Raw genomic sequence first — 19,828 nt, 5'->3', positions numbered from 1 at the left:
TAAACTTATTACTTTTTAATGCCATATTAAGTTTATTAATACTAATTTTTAAAAAAAGGGCACTGAAATCTTTTCTACATATGAAACCCACTGAACAGGACACCAGATTGCCATCCCTTATTCCACTAGCCTGGGCTTTGCATGAAGCTGATCTCCGTCAGTGCGGGGTGGGGGTGGGGGTGGGGGGAGGAGAAGAGGGAAGCAGTAATGCACCTCGCTTTTCTGGGAACCCTGAAACATTCGCTCACCTTTTAGCAGACTGAAGAGATTAACTATTCCTCATTTTCTCTACAGCTAGGACTTGGGGTGAAAAGGTCCTGCGGGGTGAGTCCCTGCTCCATTGCTTAAAAGACCTGAAACTTCGGTTAGCCAAAGACGGGTAAGATTCCTCAGGAAAGGAACAACCTAAGACAGGCACAGTTGAAAGGGGCCATCAGGAGAAAACTTGGGGCCAACAGGGGTGGGGCACAAACTCTCACCCACCCCCAACTTTGCAGGGGCCTAAACCCTACATGGCTACCTTGTTTCCTATGCCCAGCTCAGATCAGAACATACCAACACCTGCAACAAGAAGAGGATGAGATATAGGTGATGCTGTTTGCCCACTAGCATAGGCAAGCATCAAAGGGGGGAACGTAGCATGCGGCCCCTGTTTGCCCAAGCCATTTCCTCTCACAGCAGGCAGGCCCCTGTTTACTCAGGCCGTTTCCCCTTTGAGAAGTCTCCCTTGCCCCAGAAATGTTTAAAACTGCACCTAGGCAGGATAAGAAAAATTCCTGTGATGACCCCTCCCCTTCTGTACATTGGCACATAGCCAAGGGCTTCCCTTAAAACCCTGTGACAACCCCTGTTTGTTGGCTGAGATTTTCAGAGGCTACTCAGCTGAGCCCTATGGCCATAGATGAATAAAATCTACTTTCTGAGAAAGAAAAAAAAAAAGACCTGAGCCTCAGTTTCCTGATCTGCAAATGGGGTAGATATTGGCCTCCTGAGGTTGTTGTGAGGATCAGGATAGTGCTTGGCACAAGGGGCAACAGAATTTGATTCTCACCTTGGGTATGTCTTCGGGCTGGAGGAGAGGCTGGATCCCTGGGTGTAGCTGGAGTTAGGGTCGGAGCCAGTGATCGCCTCCCATCACTGGTCTGGAACACTGTCTCTTACTTCTTGGCTGGAGGGCTCATTCCACAAGATGGCCTTGTGACAAACAGGAGCACGCTCGCTCGCTCGCTCCCTCTCTCTCTCTCCTTCTCAGGCAGATGTTACAGGCCCCCAAGACATTTCTCACCCAAGTCAGAAAGGAGGCAGGTCAAGACCAGCAGCTGGCCCAGAAGCAAAACAGCAGCCCTGTGGACAGAGTTAGATCCTGTGGGAAAGTGGCAGCTGAACAGGAAACCTGTAGGGATGGGGCTCAGATCCTGAACCCAAGCCTTTGCTTCTCTGATCACAGGATAACCCGGCACCACAGCTACAGCTAGGACATGTATGGATGGCAGCATGGTCCTCTCTGCCTAGAGAGAAAGAAGAAAGCCAGTGACTGTTCTTTCTGCAAATGTGTGTCAGGGAAGAGGTGGAGATAGAATTCTCTCCATCCCATTAATCTCTTCAATGCATATGACTCAAAACTTTCTCTGTATTGCTAGGTCCCAGGCGTGCAAACGTAAATCCTATGCATCCTTGCTTTGTTGGGATAGGCCCTTAGAAGTGGCTCCTTCTACCCGGAGAAGTGATGGGGAGGCCCTCCAGGAATAGGAAGCAGCAGCAGCAAGGCAGGAGGAGGGGGACAGCAATGAGTGCTGGTGGGCCGGAGCCTGTTCACAGGGGAGTCAGAGGGCAGCGGGTGAGGCCAGAAAGGTAGGTTGGAGACAGCTTGTGAAAGACTTTGAAGTCAAGTTCAAGAGGGGATTTTATTGTAAGCTAGCGAAAGGGTTTAGTCACAGATTGCATTTCATAAAGATCAATTGTGGATGACCATAAGGAAGAGACAAATACAGGAAATGTAGGTAGGAAGGTACATATGAGAGGGGAAATGAGGGGAAAGATTTGAGTAAGGGACTCGAGGATCGGGTCACTATGGAAGTCTGGGCCGTGGCGGGTGAGGTCGGGCTGAAACCCCATGGGCCAGGCCACCAGTCTCCCGTGGACACTGAGACCAGCGTCTGCACACTGCAGACACATCTTCCCAGGGCCTCCAACATCCCAGGTGGCCAGCCTTTCTCCTGCTGAGGGAGCTGTCAGTAGAGGGGAGCGGCAGGGGAAGATCTCCGTTGTGCCAGCGGAGATCTGCGGTCTGGCTGGGAAGGGGATGGAGACCAGAGGGAGAGGGTGAGAGAAGAGCAGAGGCCCTGGCTGAGTGGGAGGGCCAGCCTCATCAGTGGGTCTGGGGGCCAGCGGGCTGAAGGGTGGCACGTAGGGACGTTTATCAGAGCATCTGAGAACTCCTATTGCTCCTCAGCACAGATGGAGAGCAAACCCGTGGAGTGAACACTCTGTCCATCTGGCTTTCCTGCACTTTCTCTTCCCATAAGTCCTAAGAGTTTACTAAAATGAGACCCCCGCAGACAGGCAGGTGGACAGGGAGCTTCCTGAGTAGCCAAGGTGGTCGGCAGGCCCTTTCCACCCACATAAGGGTAACCAGAAGGGAAAGCAAAAACTGAGGATTGTGTGGTAAGCAGAAAAACATCATCCCCACCCCTCAACGATGACCACACCCTGATCCTCAGAACCTGTGAACATGTTATCTTGTGTGGCAAATTTGTGTGGATGTGATGAAATTAAGGTTCCTGATGTGGAGACAGTATTCTGGACTATCTGGCTAGACCCAATGTAACAACAGAGGCCTTAAAAGTGGGGGAGGAAGGCAGAAGGAAGCTCATCGGTGCAACGCAAGGACTCAGCCCATCACTGCTGGCTTTGAAGGCAGGGGAAGAGAGCCAACAAGCCGAGGAATATAAGCAGCTTCTAGAAGGTGAAAACAGCAAGGAATGTCTCCCTTCGAGCCTCCAGACAGGCACAGAGCCCTCCTGGCTCCTTGATGTTAGCCCATGGAGACCTCTGTTATTCTTCTAAACTGCAGAACTGTGAGATAATCCATCTGTGTTGTTTTAAGCCACTAAGTTTGTGGCAATCTGTTACAGCAGTGAGAGGAGCCAAATACATAGCGTAAGGCTGGTGCCTTCTTGTCATTCGGGTCTCAGCTCAAGTGAACTTTTTAGAGAGACCTGCTCCACCCACCTCTCTGAAGTTGGCACTCTCATCACCCTAGCACTTCATTTTATTTTTCCCAGTGTTTTCCCTCTCTTAGAAGACTTGAATTTACCTGATTGTTGGTCTTCCCCACTGGACTGTAGACACCTTCATTATTTGTCCATCATTCCATCCCTGTCGTGTAGTAAGGAATTTGGTATTACCCAAAGAGTCTGGCCATTGTGCTCAGCTCCAACCTCTAAACTTTGGGAATTTCCTGACAGGGATGCTTTGTTATTCACACTGGGCCCAGGGACCACACTTGATGGTTTATGCTAAGTAGGTGACTCCTGGTGGGTCCTTTAGGCCACATGATATCAGCCAGATCTCTGGGGAGGTGAGCTGGAGATTGAGTTCAACCGCATCTGCAATGTTTCAATCAATCATGCCTAGGGAATGAGACTCTATTAAAACTCCAGGCACCAAAAATCAAGTGAGCTTCCCTGGTGGGCAGTATTCCGTGTATTGTCACACACCTATGCCGGGAGGGTAATGTGTCCCTGAAGACAATGGAAACTTTGTGTTTGAAACTCTCCTAGGCTTGGCCTTGTATACTTCTTCCTTTGGTTGGTTCTAATTTGTACCTGTTCCCTGTACTAACATGAACATGAGGACTCAGTGAGTTCTGAGTCTTTCTAGCAAATTATTGAACCTGAGCAGCTCCCTGAACCTGAAGTTTGGTGTCAGAAGTGAGGCTGATGTTGGGTGGTCTCTTCCCTGTAGCTTCATAGCTGGACCCTAACTCCTTGCAGTTGAAGTCTGAAGTTTTGAGCAAACCTGCCAGTCTGGAAGACTTTGCCCTTAACTTTGAAGTTTGGCTAACTCTGGGTAAGTGCCTATACACAGTGGAAGGTCCACAAATGATGGATGGATGGATGAATATGGTAGAACAGAACTAATGTCATGAAAGCACTGACACAGAATGCTCAAGAGCTGTTCATCATAGTTATAACCTATGGAGGTTCAACCAAAATGTACACCCTCCTTTTTATATCCCACAGGAGTTCCAATCAGACCAGGTCACACCTCTTCAAATGCCTTACTATGCCTTCAGAGGTCTCAGACTAATGCTGCTATAGCCCATGTAGGTGAATTTATGCACAGGTAAAATATAATTTTCCTCTGCCAAACAGAAATGTAAGGAAATGTATTATGAGGAGATAGTCCCTGGGTAAATATGGTAATTGCTCCTTTTAGTTCAAACGTTCCAGGAAGAGACCAAGCTGGTTTTAGCAGACGCCTTGACTTCTCAGAGGCTTTGTTCACTATTTCCTAAGCTTCACTGACAGGCTATTTCTCCAGGAAATGATACTTTGCCAATCCAGTCCAGGATGGCAAGCAAAACCCAGGGGAAACTGGCTGCCCTGAAAGCTGCTGCCTAACCCTGGAGTGGAGGTAACAGGAAACGGGACCTGGAGGCAGGGAGAGCAAACCCAGAGAGTTGAAGGGAAAGGATGCAAAAGCATCTAATTTGATTGCTGCACTTGCAAATTAAATCAAGACACACTCACACACTCGAGGCACCTATCAAGGGAATAGGGCAACGTGTACAAAACAATGTTTATTGAATCCATCTTGGAAACAGGCAACATGAAAGGTTTTTTGTTTGACAACTCACTCAAGGTTTAGAGTCGTGATTGCTTCCTGTCATTAAACCTCAGCCACTGGAAAATTCGAGCATAATAATGGAAATGAATCTTCAGCTCATTAATGGGAGAAAAAAATGGTTAAATACCAGCTATCACTCTTGCAATAGCTCTGATGGCAAAAATGCCCATAAACATCAACAAAGTTTTATTATGTACTATCGGAAATATTTACTGTATAAATATCAAATATGCACATCAAAGGTAAAGCTGTAAACTGGCCAACAGTCATCAGCAGCAGTTAAGTACACCGGGTCTGCACTGACACTCCCGTTCTCAAACTATGAGCTCAATTTTTTACCAATGACTGCTGTCCACGTGGGGGTGAGGGAGTGCCTGGGATATGGAAAAGGCATTTTATTTTAAAGGCATAACTTTGTAAACTAAAACAAAGAGAAATCCCAAGCAAGACTAATTACCTTGCCCGGATCAATAAATACTAACCTCAAGTGCTACATGTACTAATAGGGACAGAAGGCATCAGTTAAAGAAACCATCATATTGTTACCTACTGATGTTCCTTTTGCTAATGCATGTCAGTCAATCTGTGGATTTTATCTAATACATACACAGAATATTTCTTGTTTGAAATTCTCAGAAGATTTCCCTTGGACATTTCTCTTCAATCACTCTCATTGCTGGGAGCAACTTTTAAACAAAAATTCCAAATTATAAGCCATCAAAAGCACAGCTATGGTCATATTCAGATCTTCTCCCAGAAGCTAAATGCTATGCTGTCAAGGCTTAGATGAGTGTATAAGGCCTCTCATTCCCCTGCTGGCAGCTTAAACTGATCCTTTACTCCCTCCCAGCTCCCTCCTGCTGCACTGGAAGCCAAGCTGCCTCCCATCTCTGGGATTTCATAAACAGTGGTTTCCAAAGACTAACAGGATCTCAAGAAGATGCCAGAAGGGTGGATGTAGGGATGGGGTTTCTCTTTCTCTAGAGTTGTTATCACTGGGGCCATTGGGCAAATACAAAAAGGGGGACAAGATGCAAGGTGGCTAAAAAACCCCAGACCCGGAGGGAGCAGTGCTAAGGGCACGGCACAGTAGCAGCAGAGCCTGCTGCCCCAAATAACAGCTGGAGGCCTCACGTGTTAGAAATCCCAGGCACATGTGGGCATTTCTTTAATCACCATGAATGAATATCCCTCTCACAGATCACACCTACGCCTTCCCCCATCACAGCCCACTGTAAAGAATTGAGATATTCCATTTGCTATAACCCTCTGCTCATGAGGCCAGCTGAGTCTTCCCAGCTTTTCCTATAATTCACGACACGCCCAAACACAGGCCATTCTGGATTCAAGAGCAGCTGCTTCTAGAGCTCTGCAGCCTATGACCTCTGCCCACCATTGATCACTTTATCTTGAACCACTTCCAGGTTCCTTTCTCAGGTGGTTGCTTGTTTTTTAGTTCAAAGACATACCCCATTGGAAGTGAACAGTGCAAGATCCCACGTGCAAATATCTGCAGATAATTCTTTTTTGAAACTAGACACATTTTAAAAATTCAAGTCAAATCCAGAACAGACTAGGTGGTTGGGATCAGCCAGTTCCTCACACCCACGACAAACTGTCAGTTTCTGAAATGAGAAAGCGATTAAGGCACCAGCTACTGCCCTGGCAGTAGTTCCTTGAGTTTGAGAGGAAGCGTGAAAGGAAAGTGCTGAGGCTTGATGAAAGACAAAGCTTCCCGGCCTCCGTGTCTTCCTGGACCAAAAGCCAAAGGCTTTTGTGTGGGCAGTGTTGGATGGACTTTGATCCAGCAGGGCCAATTCTTTTCTGGTAATTCTGGAACTAAAATAAGGAAGGCACATTCCCAAGGCATGCTTGTAGGGGCTACGGTCTACTTTACAAAATAAACCTCTTTTTACTCATAGCCTTTGCATCACCAGGAATCTACAGGGAACTCCCATCCTTGACAGTTTTATCTGTGATCCAGACAACCTCCTGCTATAGTTAATGCCAGGGGCATTGGGCAATAGGCCGGGAGCATCTACAGATTAATATCTGGGTGAAAAAAAAGCCGAGATGAGGATCTGAGTCAGCAGCAAGGCTGAATATGACATTTGGCAACTGTATCTTCCATGGCTGCAAAGAGGCAGACACGCTCAACAGTGAAGAGGTTTACAACAGGGATTCCCCCCTAGGACATTGAGACCAGGTCTGTACCCTAACAGAAAGAAGGCAGCACTGCCCAAACACAGGGCCCCTTGGGGATCAGGGTTGCAGCTGTCCTCATCCCAGTTTCTAAGCAGGAACTGGGACACCCAGAGAGGGTGGTTCAGCCAAGGGAAGCACAGTTGAGCTCCGAGTCCTCCTGGCTGTCCCCGGCCACCTCCTCCAGTTCCTCGGGGCTGTCGGTGATGTTGGGCTCGCTGGAGCACTGCCGGTGGGGCGGGGGGAAGCTGGGCGGCAGGAGCAGGCACTTGTCCTCACTGCTAGCCTCCTCACCTAGGCCCGCGTGCATCATGCTGGCCATGGCCAGCAGCTGGATGTCCGAATGGGCATTGGCCACGGTGTGCCGCCGGACGCTGCCACATTTCTCTAGGTAGGCCTCCCCCTCCTGCTCCGTCAGCGGGGTCAGGGCCATCTCGTTCAGGGGCCGGCTGGCTGTGGCCATCGAGGGGGCATAGTTCAGGAGAGCCACCTTGGGCCGGACCCTGGAGTGCCTCCTGGCTGCAAGGAAAAAGAACAGAAAAGGCTGTAATAGGGGAGGGCACAGTGGTCATCAAAGTTCCTAGTCAATTTGGGGAAAAGAGGGAGGTAAGTTCAACCTTCAGAAAAAGCTTTAGTTGCAGCCCTCCTGAAAGGCAAGGGAAGAACCTGGAGATGTCTAAATGTTTCTCTTGCAACTCTACTTGCTTATGCCAGATGTATCACCTTTGACATCCCCTCCCCACATATTAGGAGGTCACCAAAGGATGTTCCTTGATAGATCAGGTTCAAGGGAATGTCCTTTCTTTTCCACCTACTGTCTGAGCCTCATCACATTTGCCCTAAAGTTCCCCTTCAATCAATCCCCTCTGAAGACCTGGGCCCTGGTTAGGCTAACTCCTGAAAGGTGCCCTCTGGTTCCATCTGGGAAGATGTGGCCTCTGGAAGGTGTGGTCTCTGCAACACCAACAAATGAAATGAATGAGGCCTCATTTTAAGTTTAAGTCCATAAGTTTACATCCAAAGGAAGAGGTAAATGGAGAGAGCTTCAGCTAACAAAGCCAGAGCAGTGGGGCCACCTTCAGAGTCAACTGGAGCCAAGGTGGATGAATGGTCTGAGAACCATGTTCTAGTCAAGTAATTCTTCAGGATTCAAACAGCCTTTAGCACCCCCAAAAGACAAGCTAGGCTCTGTAGATGGCCGAATGGAGGCGGACACAAAGAGGAAGGTCAGGCATGAATTTTTCCACAGTGCTATTTCTTTAACACTCACCATGTTCCAGAAATCTCAATAAGCATTCATCTTCAAATCCTCCTGAAAACTGAGCCTAAACCATTATGTATTATAGCTCTTACGTTACAGGTGAGAAAATGGAAGAGCAGAGAGCTAATGACTTACCCAGGGTCACACAGCTAGACTGTAGCAGAGCTCCCTCTTCATAGGCTAAGCTGCCCTTGCAAAGCTCACAGATTATGCTGATAGCCTGAGTACCCTCAAGGAAGGACAAGCCACGTGTATGGGGTTCAAAGACAGGAAAAAGGATATCCACCTGGGGACCAGCAGGAAACTTGCCAAGGAGGGTGTACACTGAGATGATGGACCTTTGGAGTAGAACTCCCAGAGGGGGACAGCGTCCTGGACAATGCGAATAGCCCGAACCAAATGCTGGGACAGGTGTACCACGAGGCCACAGCCTGGCTGCGACACAGAGTGCCTGAAATGATGGAGATGGGCTCAAGCAGGCAGGATGAGCTGTCATATGATGGCCCCTGGGTGCCAGGTGGAGGCACCTGTGATGAATCAAATGGCCACGCATGGGGGCTGGGGAGCACTGCAGGGCACAGGAGGCAGGATGAGGGTGCACTTCCAGAAGATTAGCCTGGAGGAGTGCACAGGGTGGGCTGGGTGGTAGAGCCCAGAGGTAAGGAAAACCAGGAAGAAGGCGCAGGCATGATTATAATAAATACAGATTATGTGTGGGGGTGGGGGTGGGGGGGGATGTAACGCTAATATCAGAGTCTAGGTCAGAGGTGAATGGGGGCAGGAACTAGAGTTCTGGTGGTAAAGAGGATGAGGGCAGGGAGGATTGGCTGGAAACACCTCAGGGGCTGACCCTGGGAACCCAACAAGGAGAGACCACAGCAGGGGAAAGAGGGATCAAGACAGCGGTGGGGAGAGGATGGGCTGAGGAGGGGCAGAGGAGGCCGTGGGGGTGGAGGAGGCAGCTGGGCCACAGTGAGCTGAGATGCCGAAGTGCCTGGGGGAGCAACCCTCCATGGGCAGCTGGATACGCTCTTTTAAAGCTGGGGGAAGAAATTGTGGCTAAATACAGAAATTTGGACAGTTTCAAATTGGGTACTGAGGGACATAAGAAAATGCTCACAATACGATACTTGGCGACAAAAGCCGACATAAGTGATATTATTATATGCATACTCTTTTCCTTTTGTAAGCCGAACTGGGGTCACACTGGCTGCTGTGTCCACATACGTACAGGCAGACCCATTTTATAAAAAACTGAAAGGCTATACATCAACCCAGCAGTGGTTACCTCCGAGTGAAGGAATTGCCAGTGGTTTTAAAATTCCTTCCTTATCCTTTTAAAAAATATTTTCTAAATTTTATTCCATGTGTAGGTATTTATTTTATGAGAAAGAAACATTCTGGGATATAAAGCTGGGGCGTTACGGGGACGTGGGTAACGGCTGGAGCCCTCGGGATGATGGGGTGGGAGCGGAGAGAGAGGGCAGCGGCTCAATCAGGCTTGTGCGTGCCTGCGGGGGCGGGGGGCAAAGCGGGGGAGCCCAGAAACAGTGTCAAGGACACAGACAGTTCCCACACATCCCAGAACTCTGGAGGGCCAGAATCCAGCCTGAGCATTTTGCATGTATTAACTAACCGAATCCTCTCAGCCCTCCGAGCTGGGTGCTCTTATCATCACACCCATTTTGCAGATGCGGAAACTAGAGGGCCAAGAGGTTAAATAACCTGCACAATGTCACAGAGAAGAGGCGTGCCTGGCACGGAGCTGGGACGGCGGCCTGCAGAAGCCCAGCGTCCTGACCAGTGAGCGCCACCACCCAGGAAAGGGAGCAGGCTTGGGGAGGTTTGGGGAGTGGGAAAAGGGGTGAAAGGGCTGGGTAACCCACCTAAGTCTGGGGAGCAGATCCCCAAAGGAGGAGGCAGCTCTCCCCGCCACACTCCAGCTGGCAGGGCCTCTCGTCTCCCAAGACCCCAAAGGCTGCTTCTCCGGCTGGGCTGGGCGATGGGGGGCCCAGAAAGGAACCGGCAGGCTCAGGAGCCTCTTCACACACTGACGAGGGTTAAAGGGGGGAGGCACCCACTGTCTGACAGGACATTAAACAGTGCTGCTCGGGGACTGGCCAGGGGAACCTGGAGGACCCCAGACAGACAGACAGACCCTATGGGTTGTAGGCAGAGCCCATGCTCCTGTCTGGGCATCGCAGCGAGCCCTCCCTGTGTCCAAGTACAAAGCTCTCCATGGGTCCCGCCACCATCTGCTCATGTATGACATTATATGCATATTTATAAATATGTAAAATATATACACCTTCTATATATTTATTCTATTATTTTTCATATATATATATATATATATATATATATATGAAAAAAGACAATAGAGTGAAATCCTCCCCCTTGGGACTAGGTCACCCAGTCTCCTGGCTCAGAGGCCTAACGTGGTTATTTGGCAGTAACAATAATAGTTTCTCAAAACCAAGTAATGACGTGGAATGTAGAGTTGACCGAGCACACTCACACCCACTGTCCCACTGCTTGGGCCCAACATCCCTCTGGAATGGGCATGGCTGGTCTCACTCTAACCCCATTTTGCAGATGAGGGAAACTGAGGCTCAGCCTGTTCTCTTACATACTAAGCAGCAGTGCCGAGACTTGCCTCACCGCTCCTCCTTCCTCTCCGGCTGCCCTTGCCTTTGGGAGATGCGCACCGGGAGCTGGCCAGCCCTCCGCTCAGGTAACGGTGAGCACTGCACCCCAGCAGGTGCCAGGGAAACGCCGCCCGTACTCCATGCCAACCTCGTCTCTTCTCTGTGACACAGGGCAAGTTATTTAACCTCTCTTCCATCTCTGGGGAAATGTGATCATGGGTCAAAAGACCAAGGAGCAACCAAAATGCAAGAGTCGGTCATAACCGAGGCCCTGTCTGAGGCCTGGGTGCTTGCACTCCCCAAACCACATGTTTCTATAACGCTCCCACATCTTTACAGTAACCACACATTCCTTTTATGATCACGGAAATCAATTACAGAAGCACCAGAAGAAGCAAGGACCCATTAAAAAGTAATCCTTAAAGAAGCACCCTTGGACAACAATTCCCTTCTCTCACACTGCTGTTAAAAGCACCCACTTCAGACTGGCTGGCAGGAAACCTGTGCTGTGACCTCAACTCTACCAGCAGCTTGTCAGAAGAATGGGCCAGACGTATTCCATGAATATTTACAAGCAGCTACTACAGCAGAGCCCTGCAGTACCTGGGACTCGGCACCCACCGCAGGGCTTGGTGATTCCTGCAGAAGGCAGAGCCAAAGTGTCCTTTCATCAGATGGGGGCAGCAGTTACATGATTTCCCTCGCGGACAGGGACTCAAAAATGTCTTATGGCAGGGTGAGGACACCTGTAAAATGAATCCGTTTGGGGTGAGGTCTCTGGGGAGCAGCAGCATTAAAGTTAGATTTAAAATGTGGCTAAGACTTAGGACAGGCAGCTATGGCCACGACAGGCAGCCCAGGAGGACCAAGGCGTCTGAACAAGGCTGGGCCCAGAGAGGACATGGGGAGCTGAAGGAAGGGGGATAGGTCTGCACAGGTGGTACAGGCAGCATCTTTGTAGGAAAAGAGGATTCATGATTTCCAGGGACCCCAACCCAAGGGAATGAGCCAGGGACAAGGACAGGGTTCTCACAGGGATCCTTGGACTTCACCGCTCCCTCATGCTTAAATCCAGTAACTGAAAGTCCTTGGTTGCTAGAGAAGGCCCACGGGCGAGAGCTGGAGCCAGACAGGGGACAGCCAGGCCCAGGGGAGGGGCCCTCATGACCCCTGCCCATTCCTTCAACACACACTTCGTGAGCTGCTACTATACGTAAAATACTGCGCTGGCTGCTGAGAGAGAGTCATAAATCTGATATGGGGTCTGTCTCAAGGGGCTCAAACCCAGTGCCCATTCGCGTGTGTGTGTGTGTGTGTGTGTGTGTGTGTGTGTGTGTGTGTGTGTGTGTGTGTGTGTGTGTGTGTGTGGTGAGGAGAGGATCTCAGGTGCACCATTCACTAAGCATTGACCCTGGGCTAGGTCTCACACCGAAAAGAAGCCCCTTCACAGATGGGATCTCAGTCTGCCCATTTCAGAGGAGCCTCAAGCCGAGATGTTAGATAACGTTACAGTCAGTGACAGGGCCAGGATTCAGGCCCAGGGCCGGCGGGGAGACCTGCCCACGAGCACCTGTAACATCCGGCCAGAGGTGTGATGGAGGGCGCTCTAGGGATTCAGCCAGGAGGAGGCGTCCTGGAGAGGCTGGCATTGCAGATGGGCTGCGCTCCCCTGAGGGACTGGCCAAGCACGCGTGCACGCATTCATTCCCTCACTCACACTCCTAGGAAAGATCCGTGCTGGACCCGGGACGCAAAGGAGGACAATGTGCCCCCACCCTCCAAGAGCTCACAGCCCAGGGGGGAGGCTGACAAATGATGAGCCCACGGCCACCATGCGGTGGGTGCAGCATGTAGAAGAGACGGAGGCCTGTGCCTGCCCCCCGGAGTGACGGGGCCAAGGCCTTCTCTAACTGGGGCCCACAAAACAGCAGGCAGCCCCTCCGCCTGGGCCCTGCCCCGAGACGGCGAGCAGCTTCTCCCTCCCGCTGTCTGCGATGGCAGGACAAGACCCCCGCTCAGCCCGGGAAGGCCCAGAGGGCCGAGGAAGTTGCTCCAGGCCACACGACAGAAGCAGAGCCCTGGCAGTTTCAAAGGCCCTGCTTTTTCCATGCTTGCCTCCGCCTCTCTCCTTGGGGCTGTTGACAGCCGATGACTCACGGGGAGAGGCCTTCGGCTCTTCCTTTTGCTTTCTGGGTGGAATGTTTTGGTTCCCAAGACTGGGTGTGGGCAGAGACCACAGGGGCTGCAGGACTGTGTCCTGTGTGGAGTCGTCTGGGCAGAAGGGCTTCCTTGCTATGCTCCGGCCAGAAACCGGAGTCAACCCACAGACGGGTGCGTCAGCTGTGTCCCCACTGGGGTCAGCGCCTGCTGCGCTCCTTGGGAGGGCCCAGGGGCCTTACAACCCTACCCTGGTTGCAGGCCCGGGCCTGGCAGGCAGCTACCCATGCAGCTGTTTCTTGCTTTCACCCCCTGCTTTTATTCTCTGCACCAGGGAAGGCCAGGCCCTGCCACGGGGTAGGGAATGTTATGTCAGGGAACCTAGTAGCCAATGGGTGGGTACACACCACGGCCTAAAAAATGGGTCATTCCCTTGCAGCGGTGCCCTTTGAGCAGGGTGAGGCTGGGTCCTGCCACTTCAGGCAGCACCTACCTCCAGGCCTCCTCTTCCTCGCCTTTCAGGCGGGGCGGGGCGGGGCAGCTCAGAGCCTTTATTCCTTCCTCCCGCGCCAGCCTAGCCGCCCTGCTGAGCTGGGCCATTCATCCTCCTGCACTGGCGCCGAGCGCGCCAGCTCCTTTCAATCCCCCAAAGAAAAGCAAAGCCTGGATGAGGCGCTGCTCAGGCCCTTTGTTCAGACCTCAGTTCCCAGGCCTTTGATCTCTCAGGGTCACGGGCCGGGCCCCCCATGGCTGCTGCTGCTGCTGCTGCGATGGGCACCCCAAGCCCACTGTGGGCACCTGGCAGTCCCCGAGGGCCTACTTGTCATGCACAGAAATCACAGCGTCTTGACGAGGGAGGCACCCGAGGCACTGGCGCTCAGGAGCAGAGGGGCCTCCCCCAGGACACACAATGGAAGGAGATTTGCGTGAAGCTGGGAGTTTGGTGGGGGTGGAAACCAAGCAGGCTGGGTGTTCTCCAGTCAGCTGGGACAGCAGCTTGGAAGGTAGGACATGGCCCCACTTCCCAAGAGTCTGCCTTGTTTTTTTTAAGATTTCACTATCTCCTCACCCCCTCACTCCAATTTCCTAGAAAAGTGACTGCTCTCAAGGGGAGGGCACACTCCTTCATTCACACACACATGCACACATAGAACACACGTACACACTCACTACACACTCACAGATAGAGCACATGGATACACATGCACACAGACATGTACACAGCGTACTCACCCACCCCACTGTGGGCCTGTGACATACCTTTTGTCTTTGAAGTAAGCCCTGCCTCTCCTAAGGGTGAGGCTTCCTCCTTAAACCCATCTGCCCGCTGGCGGGGAGAGTCTCGCCAGGAATGCCCGCAAGTTCAAACACACATAGGCACGTGGGGCAACGAGTAGCCCCTGTGGAAAAACCTATTCTCTGGCTCAGGTGCCCAAGCCTCTGTGTGGCCCTGGGGACATTTCTTAATGACTCTGGGACTGAGGTAGCAATAGAACCCACCTGCAATGGCTCACTTCATGTGTCACATCAGCTAGGTTTCGTGTCCAGTTGGCCAAGCAGTTGCTGTGGGGGTTGCAGTAGGGGTACACTGTGGGTGGGATTAGCAGCTGTCGATGGCCAACATTAAGCAAAGGAGATTGGGCCTCAGCAAATCAGGCAGAGCCTCAAGCACAAAGAACTAAGGGCTCCAGAGAAAAGGAGAAATTCCACCTCAAGACTACCACATCAGCTCTGAGGGGAAGTTCCAAACTTGTCCAATGGGTCTCGGATCTGCCAGCCCCCACCATCATCAGCAGCCAATTTCTTAGAATAAACCTCTTCATAAATCTTGGTATTCAAGGAGGAGACAGGCACATGCATACACATACAGCAAATGCACGCACAGGGTGCCGTGGCTCTGTGGGACCGTGGCTGTTGCACCGCCCCTCCGCTGGCCGTGTGAGGATGAAATGAACCCGGGAAGCTGGCCAGTGCCTGGAAAGTGACAGGCGTCAGACAGGTGGCGGCTGCTGAGATGACCGTCCCAGCTGCCCTTGACCTCCCGCTCCCACTCAGGCCCTCCCGTGTGCAGGGATCCCTCGCAGCCAGCATGCCTGCCTACTCTTTACTTCACCAGTCCCTGTCAACACTCCTCTCCCACAGACAGGATAACTGTTATTGTCCCGATTTTACTGAGAGGAAGCCCGAAGCCCAAAGGTCTTCTCTTCCTCCCTGAAAGTAAGGCAGGGTGCCGTGCTGGTGTGGACCTGTCATGCACCCCAGAAAAGCCACGCTCATTTAATCCAATCCTGTGGGGGCAGACCTCCTATTGTGGGTGGGAGCTTTTGATTAAATTGTTTCCATGGAGCTGTGGGACCTTTGGATTAGAATATTTCCATGGAGATGTGGCCCTGCCCATTCAAGATGGGTCTTAATTAGTTTCCTGGAGTCCTTGAAAGAGCTGACACAAAGAGCAGACGCCCAGACACAGACTTTTGGAGATGCTTGGAGAGCCACACAGAAAGCCACTGGAATCAGAGGCTAAAAGCAGTGCAACCGAGGAGCAAAGGACCAGGAGATGCCAGCCATGTGCCTTCCCAGCTGACAGAGAAACCCCGGCATCATCAGCCTTTCTTGAGTGATGCTATCTTCTCGTTGGTACCTTAATTGGGGTATTATCACAGCCTTAGGATTGTAACTTGTAACTTGATACCATTTCTGGTATATCGCATTAGCAAATTGAAACATGCTGTTGGGATCATGGTAAGATTTAGTATCCATAGATTCGGGGCAAGATGCCTGACCTGGGATGTCCCTCAACAGAGCCACCTCCTAACAGGTGACAGGGAGAGGTGGGGTAAGGGTGGAGGGTGTGGAGCAGCTGGCCACGTGCCAACACACGGGGCTTTGGAATCTCGGCCCCACCAGCCAAATGACCACAACCCTTGCCTGCCGCACCTGTAACGGGACCTCGAACCGTGCTGCCCACCACGCACCCAGTCCACCCAGCACAGCACCCAGGACCCGGCCTGTGTCCAGTGGCTTCTCCGGTCCACCCAGCACAGCACCCAGGACCCGGCCTGTGTCCAGTGGCTTCTCCGGTCCACCCAGCACAGCACCCAGGACCTGGCCTGTGTCCAGTGGCTTCTCCCACCATCGGCCACTTTGCACTTGTTGCTTTAGAAACTCTGAAGGCCTTTCATCCTCGAACACCCCATGCTCTTGCTCACGAGACTCCCACAGGTCCTTTACCTTGCCCAGGCTAGTCCCCACCCACCCACCCCCACCCCATTTTCTCAGCTAACTCACGTTCATCCTACAGGTCCCTGCAGAGATAGCACTTCCTCAGGGGCCCCAGTGATTTCCCGGTCCAGGTGAAGTCTCCCTGCCATGGGCCCTGTGCCCCAGGCTGTCCTTCCATCAGAGCACTTGTAGCCATTGTCTATTATTTGTCACTTCCTCTCTAGGCTGGGCATCCTAGAGGGCAGGGGTGAGTCTGTTTGGCTCACTGATAAATCTGCAGCATTGATTTCATAAGGTGCCTGGAATAGGGTCTCCTCACACTTTTGCTGAAGTAATAAATATAATCAAAAGAGAGGCATTTCTTTCTCTCTCTCCGCCTCCTGAGAGAGTCCTCAGAGACAGGGATTGTCCCGAGAATAAAATCTCAGGCTTCTGTGCCGTAATTTGACAAGTGGTTGTACTGTTCTTAATTTAGCTGGAAAGCCAGGGGAAGGGCTCCCCTCTTAGAGCACGTCTCCACTGAACAAACTTCCAAATCTACTCTTGTTCCAGGCATTAGAGCCAACTGAGGGTGGAGTCCCTGCCATAGCCAAGCTCACCTGTGGGCACCGTGACACCCAGCCGGGCCCTCCCCCACTAAGCTGACCTAGCAGAGCTGCGGCTGAGCCAAAGCGGGAGCTGCAGCAACACGGTGCGCAGCTCAGTGCCAGGGAGAAAAGGACATTGTTTTCCCTCGGCTACTGTTTCAACTCGGCTTGTTCTAGCTCCTGGGTGGAAAGAGGGAGTGAGCAAGTGAGGGAGAGGGAAGAAATTGACAGGGAGCAGGCGGGGGCCAGCACCCAGTGGTGACTGCAGTGAAGCTGTGTCTCCAGAGGAAAATGAATGGGGCTGCAAAAACTGCTGGCCTGCACTGCTTTTCTCTGCAGTTGAAGCTCTAGGAAGGGGCAGCAACCTCTATCTTTCTTTGAAGCTGTGCTAGAATTCCATTAAAATGAGAAGAGGGTACCACAGGTTCCAAATTCAGGTAGTCCATTTGCATCTCTGCACATCTTTTCTGGGTGCTGGTCATGCTGGCCTTGGGGTACAGTTGACTGCTAGCCGTCTAAGGAACATTCTTTCAGTGCCTTCTCTATGCCAGGCACCATTCGAGGCAGTGGGGATAGAACAAAGGACAAAAAGCTCCCACATTTTGGAGGCTTACATCTCAGAGGGTAATGCAGGAATGCCTTTTATGATGAGCCTTACTATATAGCTGTTTCCCCATCTAGACTGCATTCCTGTTGAGAGAAGCAAAAGATCCAATTCACCCCTGGATTCTCCAAGGGGCCCAGTACAGAGCCTGGCACTAGCTAATGCCAGCTTTGCAGTCACCAAGAAAAGCCCAAGGGAAGTCTCTTCCCTTGCAGCCAAGGCCCCGGCAGTGCCTACAGGAATGGAGTGGGGACAGCAGCTAAGTATCGTCCGCTCACACTCACAGAGAGCCCGTGTTGGCCTCACGTTTTGTGCTGCTTTCTAAGCATGCAGGAAGTCTGTCACAGGTGTTTTTTCCACTCAAGTTGGGGAGAGAGTGCAGTAAAGGCACAGTTTTTGTTATCAGATACAGGAAAGTTAACCTCAAAAAAAAAAAAAAAAAAGATCAAAGCCACCGATCAACGCAGCCAATCAGACGAGCACACTTGCTCCCCAGCAGCAGTTTCCACCTCCAACGGGGGCTACTGCACCCCACGCCAGGAAACGTGAGCGATTAACACGCGCCGCTTTGCAGCTGACCCACATGGGAAGCAGAGGGCCTGGCCCCTCAAGGTGCTCGGTGAAACCCAGCTGGTCATGACACGGAAGGCTCTTGGCAACTCGAGGGCGGGGCCCCTTACCCAGCGTGTACGTGGGACCTGAGGAGCCACGGTCCTCGCTGATGCCCAGGAAAGGAGAAACCACCTGCTTCACCAGCTCCTCCAGCTGCAAATAACCCTCACTTGGGCCTGTGGGCTCATGAACACTCTGGAAATGAACATCCAAAATAGACACGGGTCAGTCACACACGTCACGGCAGTTAGCTGACCCTCTGGTGGGGTGCAGGTGGGGCCATCCCACCCCCAGCTCGGGGTCTGCGGTCTGAGTGGTCCCCGTGCAGCAATACCACCCCCACCCCATAACGCTGGGCAGCACTCAGCGAGCAGGCCCCCCTCTACGCACTGCACAGTGGCCTGGCACCCACCCGTGGGGAAGGTGCCATCATTATCCCCCTTTTACAGAGAAGGAGGTTAAGACCCTGAGGGCTTAAGTTGCTTGCCCAGGAAGCCATCACTGATACGTGCTGTTATGGAGAGAATCGTGCCCCCCACAAAGCCACGTTCAAGTCCAAGCCCCCAGCCCCATGGATGTGAACCTGGAGGTAAACAGGAGCTTTGAAGATATTAGCTAAGGTGAGGCCCCACTGAACCAGGAGGGCCTGGACCCAATATGAGTGGCATCCTCATGAGCGGAGGGAATTTGGACACAGTCAGGAGCAGGAGACGGGTGGGGAGAGTGACAGCCATGCCATGGAGGCAGAGACCAATTTATGGGCTGCTGGCGAGCCGCCGCCAGAACGCTACAGACTTTGGAGAAAGCTGACACGCTGGTGATGGACGGCTCACCTCCCAAACTGGGAGATGATAAATTCCCGCTGGGAAAGTCCACTGGTTGGTGGTGCTTTGTTGCCAGCTGCCCTGGCAAACTCAGTCAAGGGGCAAACCCTGGACTGGACCCAGCTATGTGGCTCCGAGCCCATCTTACTGCCACTTGTCACCAGGCACGAAAAGAGAGGGGAAAAGAATATGAAACAGCCCAGAGGAGCAGGAGAAAGGGAGAGCCATTCATTCTGGGACCAGGCACACTTTTAGCGCCGAGATGGGAAAGCATCATGACAGACGTCCTCCATGCCCCGCCCTAGACAAACAGCAACTGAAATAAATCACCTCAACAGCCAAAACCAAAAAGGAGCCAGGAACCAATGTTTTCTGGGAAACCAACAGACTCCAAGGGAATTAAATTTCTCACTGGAAAGTCCGTGACGCCATGCTCTCATGTGGAGAGGCTGTGGGGAAGCAGCACAGGCACGGGGCCCAAGCAGGAACCAAACAACCTTCCAAGGGACACCACATCAAATTCTCAAAGCTGAACATGTGTGAAGTGATTTTCACGGAAAGAGTAAAAACTTTCCACCACACTGGAGGGGAAGCCCGGGCCATGGAGGGCTGGTGAGAAGGAAGGAACGGCTGGGTTTGATGGATATGCCCAAGGAAGCCAGCTCTTCCTTGGTCCCTTTGCGGCTCCATGGCCCTGAGGTGTTGCAGATGTGGGCAGCAGGAGAGAGGGAGCGGCTCGAGGAAGTGCAGAGATTGAGGAAGGGGTCATTGGGTGGGAGGTTTGGAGGTTAGGGCTGGACAGGCTTGGGAAGGGAAGGGGTGCAGCAGAAACCTGAGCGGATCTATGGATGGTGCCAAGA

General features: G+C 52.0%; 1 protein-coding gene across 6 annotated transcripts in view; it reads right to left on the bottom strand.

Moving 5' to 3' along the window:
* Positions 1-4,698: 4,698 nt before the first annotated feature.
* The window catches only part of PRR5L (proline rich 5 like), a 176,185-nt gene continuing 161,055 nt past the window's right edge, over positions 4,699-19,828 (bottom strand). For 4 of the 6 annotated variants that reach the window (XM_077114430.1, XM_077114428.1, XM_077114427.1 and 1 more), the window contains exons 8-9: positions 18,213-18,339; positions 4,701-7,572 (exon numbers count right to left, since the gene is read on the bottom strand). In XM_077114430.1, coding sequence (XP_076970545.1) covers positions 7,178-7,572; positions 18,213-18,339 — 522 coding nt within the window. In that variant the 3' untranslated portion in view covers positions 4,701-7,177. Of the gene's footprint in view, positions 7,573-18,212; positions 18,340-19,828 lie in introns of all 6 variants that reach the window. The other 2 variants (XM_077114431.1, XM_077114432.1) reach the window with 2 other exon arrangements.

This window comes from Tamandua tetradactyla, chromosome 8 (genome assembly GCF_023851605.1).
Source record: "Tamandua tetradactyla isolate mTamTet1 chromosome 8, mTamTet1.pri, whole genome shotgun sequence".
Lineage (NCBI taxonomy): Eukaryota > Metazoa > Chordata > Mammalia > Pilosa > Myrmecophagidae > Tamandua > Tamandua tetradactyla.
This window is presented reverse-complemented; position numbering and strand designations above follow the sequence as displayed.